Raw genomic sequence first — 9,701 nt, 5'->3', positions numbered from 1 at the left:
GAAAGAGCCCCATTGTTAGTTTAGTTGAATTTATCACTAGCTCATGGCCCTGAGCAGACTAGCTTTATTGAGGCATGTCATATTTTCCATTTTCAAATATTCTCACAGCACACCACCAAAATAAAAAAATATAAAGAAACTGTTTTAAACTGTTATTTTAAGCATGTAGAGAAAGCCTTGCTGGCCCTGAGCATCCACCACCTAAGGAATTATGCATCTCAATAATGAACAGCTTAGCTTAGAGGGTGCAGGGGAGCTCTGTCAATGTCAAAACTAACAGAAGACAGACACAGGTGTCCAAAATGAGGATGGATGAGGGATTCTTGTGTGTTTTTTTCCCGCAGTCTGCTCTGTGACATGCTGTGTTATGGCTCCTCAACCTTAGAATCACATTGCAGCTTAGCTGTCTTGCAGCTGTGGCACCTCAGACATACAACCTGATGGATGATGACTGATGACTGCAAAACAACACACAACATGGCTTGGGTTGCGTGGATACTGATGAAACAACCATACATTCTTTTTTTTTTTTAATACCACCTGTACACATTTACAGTGGCGGTTGAGGAGGACGCTATCCCAGATGACTTGGGTGAGAGACAGGGTAGACCCCTAGACTGGTCACCAGTGTATGACAAGGGGTACAGATGGATGGGATAAACAATGTCCAGTTTTCTTCTGAACTCACTTGTGTGCCTTTTGTTCCTCATGACCATGTATTCTTACGCAGTGCACAAACTAATTCCTTGCAGACCATTCAAAACCTCCGTTTGTTGGGACTGTTGTTAAAAACCCTGAACAATTTACAGAGGTAGAGCAATGTCCCAAAATGGATGGGATTCGGCCTAAGGAATGGTATACATATTTTGACAATCGGGGCAAATTTGAGAATTTTACCTCATTTGCAAATCAAAGTCTACAAAGGCCAGATTGTCAGATCTCTCTGAAAATTATGCTGAGTGATGGGTTAGGGTTTTTTTCTCCCTTATCTGCTCGGAAAACGGTCGGGATAGACTAATCGGCCAAGGGTGGGTGAGTCCACCATAGTAGACAAAAGGGTGACCTTCCCGCTGGCTACCCGTTCGTCCACTGTTGTTAAGCCGTGGGAAAAAAAAGGTTTCCCATTTGGATCACCACTTAGTTAGCTATTGGTCACAGGCTGTATTCATAAAGTAGTACTGTATATTGCATTAGGTTGATGAATGCCCACACATTTAGAGCACACACCATCACAAATTGCTCCCTCTACTACGGTTTGGTAGTAGAAGTGCTACCTCTCCTGGAAACTTTGACAACAGGTAAATAGACTCCAGCATTGATGATTTGATGTCACTTGTGGACATATGGAGTCTTTCGCAATCATAAATCATTAACCTGTCAGCCAAGAAGCCGTCCCATGAGCACCAAAAAGCCTCCATGGGTGGCAAAAAAAAACCCCACAATTAAAATTAAATTCAGTTTTGGTGCCATACAGCTTTCGTTCGGTATGCTGGAAAGTTGGAGCACAGCCTGTTCTCAGGCTAGATAGCGCTTCCCCCCTTCTGAATTACAAGGCTGGAAATCAAGAGGGGAGAACATAAAAAGGAAACGCAGCTCCTCTGTATGAGACATTTTCCACCTGGCTCACCCTGTTAATGGAACAAATGTGGACTTATCGAGTGTGGCAAAACAGGGCATGGCTTTAAGCAGTGAGTAGCGAGAGTTTAGTACTTTGCCGGCTGAACTGGACTCAGGGTTTTGCTGTAACTCCGCTTCAGCGTGTGCTCGTGTTTTCATCCAGGACTCCTGTTGCTATATATGCTAGCCTCTGAAGTGCGATATGCTGAGACCAAGCCCATTGACTTTGTGTGCAGCAGATCGTCCAGGAGAGCGATGAATATTGTGACTGAGATGCAGACAGCGCTGGTGAGGCTTTAAGTTACACTTTCTCACATTTCTTTTTGAGGTACAATGGTACCACTAAACTCAACTACGATCCATTTCATACCAAAAAATAAAAATAAAAAATCTATGGAATCAAAAATCCAAAATCATTTGACTCACTTCTAGAGTCAAATTAACTTTTGTAAACCCTTATTCACGGTAATGTCATATTTTGAGTAACACTTTTATAATCCTAACTGTCAAATAAGTGTATCATCATTATTATTAATATTATTATTAATGTGATGAATAATAATTCATAATTCATCCATCCATCCATTTTCTGAGCCGCTTATGCTCACAAAGGTCGCGGGGAGTGCTGGAGGCTCTCCCATCTGTCAACGGGCAGGAGGCAGGGTACATTCTGAACTGGATGCCAGCCAATTGCAGGGCACATCGAGACAAACAGCTGCACTCACAATCACACCGAGGGACAATTTAGAGTGTCCAATTAATGTTGCATGTTTTTGGGATGTGGGAGGGAACCCGGGGTGCCCAGAGAAAACCCACGCAGGCGGGTCTGGGTTTGAACAGAACAGTGAGAACGCATTCCCGCTGAGCCACCATGCCATCCAATAATAATAATCCATCCATTTTCTTTGCCGTTTTTCCTCACGAGGGATAATAAGGGGCAATAATAATAATAATAAAAATAATAATGATAAGAAAACATGAAAGCAAAAGGCCCACAAATCATTTTGTATGGCCCCCTAAAGGAAATCATGTATGTCTACAGTACTTAATGTTTCTTGCTAAAATCTGTGCCAAAATCGTTAAATGTCTTCACTTTTTACTTAAGGTCTTGTTAAAGTAAAAAATAATTACATAAATGTGACACACCACAGAGAAGACTGTTGTTAACAACCTTGCCAAATTTGAGTGATTAAAAAAACTCACAAGTACATAAAATTAGTTTTCATAACCGTGAAAATTAAGTTATTTGCTTCCACTCTTAAAACGATGAAAGCGCCAAATGGGTGCCCCTGTCCAATTGCGTCCCCATAGATTACACTAGCCAAAAGAACACAAAATACAAAAACAGAGGTATTTACAGTACATACCAACACTGAAGCTGTTGTATAAATTGTGGCATCTAGGGACAATTCAGATGTAAGTAAAGCTAGCTAGGTATTTGCATGCAGTAGTTTTAGAAATGGGACAAGTAATTATAACTGAATAAATCTAAGTAACTTTTTGTGAATGCCAAACTGCAAATATCACTGCACAACTTGCCTGACTGCTAAACTATGAAATACAGGGTTCAAATGTAGAGGCCCCACCTTATTCTGTCACGTACTAATTTGTCTCTCCACTTCCATAACTCCATCCTGGCAGAACGAGTGCAATTGTTCCACCATCCTGCCCACGCCAGTTCTGCTACCCTGCACAGAGCTCCATGTAGCATCTTGGGAAAGAAAATCAGTATGTTAGTGCATTCACGAGTCCATTGATAATTCAGTTCTTCAACAACTGCCTCCAACAGTCACAATCCTTTTGTCTGTATGTCTCTTTTCACAGCACCATGAGAGGAGACAAGACATCAGTGCATCCTTGAGGTATCTTTTCGAGGGTGTCAAGGTTGCGAGGCCCCTCGGCCGGGCAGAATGCGCCTCAGTGCTTTTGCAAAGACTGGAGCATAACATCAATGGCTACCTCCTCATCCTTACACATCTTCAATTGAATGTAAGAGGCCGTCAAGGTCACACAATTATATGCAGTTGGCACTCATTCTGTGATTTGTTGGTCAACTGTAGTCGGATTGTCCAGATTGTGAGATGCCTTGAGCTTGAAAGTTATTTTTAAACCTGGTATGTTATTTCACAAGAATATCTTTCCAATAATCTTAACTGACTTTAAAATCACCAAATCACTGGTTACTGGTTCAGGTGTCCTTTTGTCACATTACACAAACACATGACAACAAACAGAGACAAATATTGATTCAAGCTTCTTTCACACAGCCAGTGAATGTAAAACGTGTCAATGGGGGCTTCTTTGTGCCCTGAATCGTATTCACACGTTTTATCAGTACGTAATGGATGAAAACATCCGGGTTTCTTGTAAATCAGAGGCGTTTGGGAGTAGTGCTCCAGGAGCAATGTTGGGAATGTTTTGTGTCCCCAAAGGCTTCCTTCCTCAGGACAAGAAGAAGATAGGAGTGCATACTTTCCACATGAGACCTCTTAAAAGTCCAAAATGTAGAGTACACCCTCTACTATGTGTTTTTATATTCAGGTTTTTGAAAACGTGTGACACTGGAGTCTCCAACCTCGAGCACATTATGTTCCATAACATCGGTTGAGTACTAAATTGCTCCAACTTCAAAGCAATGAATTAATTTGCATCGTTTAGTTTGGTTGGCTTTTGAGACATATTTTTCCAGAAAAATTGGGGTTTGAACCTCAAATAGTACAACTTGTTTGAATTTGAAGATTTTGCAGTCTCGTTATTTTGTTTCACCTTCGCTATTCCCTTTCTTCTTCTTCTTTTTCTTTCGGCTTGTCCCGTTAGGGGTCGCAACAGCGTGTCATCTTTTTCCATCGAAGCCTATCTCGTGCATCTTCCTCTCTAACCCCTACAGTCTTCATGTCCTCCCTCACAACATCCATCAACCTTTTCTTTGGTCTTCCTCTCGCTCTTTTGCCTGGCAGTTCCATTCTCAGCACCCTTCTACCCATGTACTCACTCTCTCGCCTCTGAACATGTTCAAACCATCGAAGTCTGCTCTCTCTAACCTTGTCACCAAAACATCCAACTTTGGCTGTCCCTCTAATGAGCTCATTTCTAATCCTATCCAACCTGTTCACTCTAAGCAAGAACCCCAGCATCTTCATTTCTGCTACCTCCAGTTCTGCTTCCTGTTGTTTCTTCAGTGCCACCGTCTCTAATCCGTACATGCCCTTTCCCTTTCCTGTTGTGTTTTCTTTTAGGAGCAACAGGAGCCAGAGGAGAGCCCAGAATTGTCCTGTGTTCCTCGAACCACCCTCAGTCTGAGCACAGTCCTGCTCAACTACAGGCGCTTGATCATGGGCAAACTCGAGCGCCTGATGATGAGCCTGGAAAGCAGATGTCTTCCGCAATGAAGAGAAGCTCATCTACAGTAGACCCACTTTTCGTCACTGCCAGTGACAAACAAAACAAAGAATGCTGGATCGTCCCAAATTGCAAGTCAGTGAGGACGATGCTGAACACACATCTGAAGTCATGTTTTTCTTCTTTGGACTAATCATTAGTTGAGTCAACTGACTCGCTAAATCAAGAGCCCCTCTATGTGTTGCAGCCGAAGAAAGCACTCCATTTTTCCACAATTTCTTTAAAGGAGCCAAACTATGGATTTTTTTCACAATCTAACGTGTTTAATGTGGACTTAATGTGGATTTGTTACCATGTCAACCAATGGTGAGTAAGTAAGTGTGAAAGTAAATAAATAATCAAGTAAAAACAGTAAAAGCATTTTTCCTCATAGAAGTAGCATTTCATATGGTACAATGTGTTTATGACTTGTAGAGATAGATCCACAAACACAAAGACCCTCCACTGGCGCCATTTCGATAACGTCACTAAGCAATAGAGTACAGTATGGGCCGCTTATCAGAAGCTATCGACGTTAGCTAACGCTTATCTGTGCATTCAACAATGCAGCTATGATAACTTTTGGGGTTTGTCATCACACCCATGGCGGATGTTGAAGGTTCTGCATGATAGGGTTTCAGACAGTGTGGTGGGGCGACAGGTTGCCTGAAAGTTGCTGTGGACCTTCACCCAGCCTAATTGATCATGTCGAGGACGAAGAAACTTGGTGAGGGATGGTATTGTGAAAATTAGCAAACGTGTTATGTCCCACATCGGTTAATTTATATTATAAAAGCTAAAAATTCAGAAGAGCTCACTTAGAGACATTTTCAAATGTAGGTAGAAAATGTGTCAATGGGTGAGCATGCCAGAAGTCCAACTACAGTCACTATTGCTATACGAACCATAAAAAGTAAATTTTCCATCATATGTCTGCTTTAAAAGAGAATTACCATAATCAACAATCATTCATCCTGTAGTTATTTCTGAAAATCATAGAGAAAAAGGGAAAATGAAACTTTTCATTCTACCACCACTTGAATGACATTGTCAAAACTGAGGCACATGGGGAAAATTTGAATCTATAAAGCTCTTCATAACAAAATGCCACTGTTACTGAATTTAATGAGCCTGCCGAACAGAATGTTTTGGGGGGTTTTTGACAGCCTCCAGGCTTCACGTCGACGATGATCACTATCACTTTCTACATCGTGTCATAAATATTCCCTGTTGTTACACAGCACTGATTAGAAAGCAGAGAAGCACACATGGTCTGAATTTGTTTGTGCTCCAGGACTGATTACTGGGTTGAAATTTAGCAAATAATGAGTTAAAGTAACATTTCAACAATACATGCAGAGTATTTGAAAACCTACAAACAGTGAAAGGAACTGTGTCTGGTACACACACTCCTGATGCAAATTTGATTTGTGTTTACATGAGTTATGCTGTGTTTTTTTTTTTCTTATCCTCTGATTATTCATAAAATGAATGCCAATTTCAAAACACCACAAATAAAGCATTTACATTATTTTTCTCCAGCAAGTATACATTTTCCTATGAATTAGTCAGTTCATCCATTCTCTTATTTTATTGAAATGTCATTATCCAAGCTGCTTATCCTCACAAGGGTTGCAAGAAAGCTGGAGCCTATCTCGGCTACCTTCGAGCGAAAGGTATCACTGAACAGTCAGTCACAGGGTAGATATCGACACTATCACTGAGCGGGAATCAATCCCACGCTGCCCATATCAAAGTCAGGCAAGTGTACCATGACACCATCAGTGACTCTTCTTATCTTATCTTATTTTATTATGATGCTGGTTGAATAACCCATTTTCTGTGGTGATTGTACTCCTTAAGGTTTGTGAGAGCCAATCTCACCCAATTTTGGGGGAGAGAAGTAAAGTACACCATTAACAGGTCATGAGCCAAATGCTTATAATAAAAGAAAGAGAATGAAAACTAGACTGATGCAACACATTATGATCCATCCATTTTTTTAACAGTGCCTTTCCTCAATAGGATCATGAGTTTGAAGTTGATGTATCTTCACATTAGCCGAGAGAAGCTGCTTTACACCGCAGAATGGTTGCCAGTCAATCAAGCTATTACGATGCCAAACATCCATCCATCCACTTTTCATACAGTTTATCCACACTGGGGTCACGGCGCGTGTGCTGGAGCCTATCCCAGCTATTTCTGGAAGTGATCTCGGGCACCCCTTGAACTCGTTGGCAACCAATCACTGGGCACAAAGAAACAAACGGCCATTTGTACTCACATTCACAACTATGGGCAAATTAGAGTCTTAAACTTAGCCCACGGGTCGGCAACCCAAAATGTCGAAAGAGCCATGTTGGACCAAAAATCCAAAAAACAAATCTCTCTCAAATGAAAGCCTTATATAAGCCTTACAGTGAAGGTAATACATGCTGTATGTGTAACTATCCAAATGGCATCATTAACATTCACGATTCAATCGATTCCTGAAGAAAATGACGTACCACGTAACAACTCTGCTGTACGATGGTGTTTTAAGTTTAACTTTGATTATTGATGCATTATGTTTTGCTGAACTTGATAAAATTATAGAAAGATAGAGAATTTTTTTTATGTCATTATTATTTTGAGGATTGAAAAAAAAATGGAACATGCCTCCTGTAATTTTAGACCTCCCCATAGTAATAAAATAAAAAGTAAGTAAGTTTGTTTCGGCTTGTCTCGTTAGGGGTCGCCACAGCATAACATCTCAGATTTCATATTTGCTCTTATTTGCTTGCCAGTTTTTACATCGGATGCCCTTCCTGACACACCCCCTCTTGGGGAGTAGAGACCCCAGTGAGATACGAACTCACAACCCCTGGTTTACCAACCAATGCTCTAACCAATAATAAAATGCAGCCTGCAATTGTAAAATGAATCAGCACCCTTTTGAAAAGGTAAAGTATATAAATTTAAAATAATAGTTTAAGTTTGATTTCTGTGCATTATTAGCTTTTGGCAAATGGTAAGACAGGCACCCGCCACGCCGAGCTCAAAGAAACACATGTTGGAGGCTATGACGCAATCTTCATTGACAGGAATGTTGACACTTAATACATTTTTACAGTATTAGAATACGTTAAGAATGTTTGGGTCATGTTTGTCCTCCTACATAAATCACATTGAAACAAAAAATATATCCCCCCCCCCCCCACATCTTTTTCCATTTTCATATATTTTTTTAAATGCTCCCGGGAGCCACGAGGGTGGCGCGGAGCCGCGGGTTGCCGACCCCTGACTTAACCGATGAAGTAGGTTTTTGAGATCTGAGAGGAAACCACAGTACCCGGACAAAACTAACACAGGCATAGGAAGAATCTGCAAACTCCACACAGGCAAAGCAGTTATCCACCGTAACACCCACTATAAAATCAATTCCATTATTTTCTATAACACTTGTTCCAACTAACGTGAACTAGAGCCAACCTCAGTTGACTTTGGCTGAGGGAACATGGATACGCAATGGACTGACCTCCATTTCATGGCGTACAAAGCTACTCCGATTCAATGAAATACCATTCATGCACCCGATTTCTGGAGTGCTTGTCCTCAGAGTTGCAAGTGACCTGACCTTTGGCAAGAAAAGAGGCTTAGATTCTGGAGTTGTCAGCAACCAATTGAGGGCCAAATATACTGTAGACACAACAATTGACTAAATTTCATGTGGACAATTTAGAGTCTGCGATTATCCTCATGCATATTTTCAAATCATTGATGGTTTGATGGTTTGACTTCTGTGCAGCCAGCGTGTGTTCATTTCCAAATCAGAGATGATTAGTGTAGATGGTTACCTGACTCAATAGAGCTCATGCACCTACGTCACCGAAATCATGTGACTGGCCATATTGCCGGTCAAACAGAGATCAAACAGTTCAATTGTAAGTTGGTTGGAGACGACATGAAAATACGTCTTATAGCACGACACCCAGAGTTTTGTCCAAACCGTGAAATATTTAGAAGGTGATAATAAATGAAGGTACGTGGAAAAATGACACACTTGGCATAGAGGACCAATATTTAATGCTGAAGTTGATGTATTCGCCGATAAGAAATTGGACTGTTAATTTGCTTCCACTTGTCTTGGACAACTGGATCTACACATGTATCTGGTGAGTGAGTCGTATAAAAAACGTATAAAAATCTGGAGGCACACAAATACTTCGTTGCTGGATTTGTTCTCAACAAGGAGATGGCTCGTGAACGCAGATCTGTGTTCGGCTACACGTTAACCTCTGCTGAAATCCATCAATCTTTTCAGCTAGTATTCAATACAAATACCAATATTTAAATAAATGACTCCTGGTTTTACACAAACTCGCATTCATTAACTATGATTGGAAAAAAAAAAGAGGACAAGAGAGTCGGGTCCTCCGTAGCGTTTCCCAAGAAGTATTTATAATGCCAAGTTGGCTCATTTGAGAATAATGCGTTAAAAAAATAATAAGACGGAGTCATCGCCAATGTACACGGAAGCGTGTTGCGGCCACACATTAAACTTCGGTAAACCTCTCCGTGACAGATGTTTTTTTAAAAATATGCATTGTTCTCAAATGAGTCCAATGCATATTTAAAAAAAGAAAATAAACCGCTGGAATAGCCTTCAGCCCCCGCACACGGAAGCGTGTTGCAGCCACACGTTAAGCTACATAAACCTCTCTGCT

General features: G+C 40.9%; 1 protein-coding gene across 1 annotated transcript; it reads left to right on the top strand.

The window, feature by feature from the left end:
* Nucleotides 1-1,569: 1,569 nt before the first annotated feature.
* thpo (thrombopoietin) lies at nt 1,570-5,325 on the top strand. Its single transcript, XM_061839923.1, has 5 exons — nt 1,570-1,688; nt 1,781-1,905; nt 3,259-3,345; nt 3,442-3,606; nt 4,854-5,325. Exons 1-5 carry the CDS (start codon nt 1,676-1,678, stop codon nt 5,004-5,006), a joined length of 543 nt encoding a protein of 180 aa, XP_061695907.1. The 5' UTR covers nt 1,570-1,675; the 3' UTR covers nt 5,007-5,325.
* Nucleotides 5,326-9,701: the final 4,376 nt, after the last annotated feature.

Source organism: Syngnathoides biaculeatus, chromosome 13, assembly GCF_019802595.1.
Source record: "Syngnathoides biaculeatus isolate LvHL_M chromosome 13, ASM1980259v1, whole genome shotgun sequence".
Lineage (NCBI taxonomy): Eukaryota > Metazoa > Chordata > Actinopteri > Syngnathiformes > Syngnathidae > Syngnathoides > Syngnathoides biaculeatus.
This window is presented reverse-complemented; position numbering and strand designations above follow the sequence as displayed.

Coding starts and splice junctions, on each gene's coding strand:
- thpo (XM_061839923.1), top strand. Junction 1,906..3,258: donor CTGAGATGCAGACAGCGCTG/GTGAGGCTTTAA, acceptor CCATCCTGGCAG/AACGAGTGCAATTGTTCCAC. Junction 3,346..3,441: donor CATCTTGGGAAAGAAAATCA/GTATGTTAGTGC, acceptor CTCTTTTCACAG/CACCATGAGAGGAGACAAGA.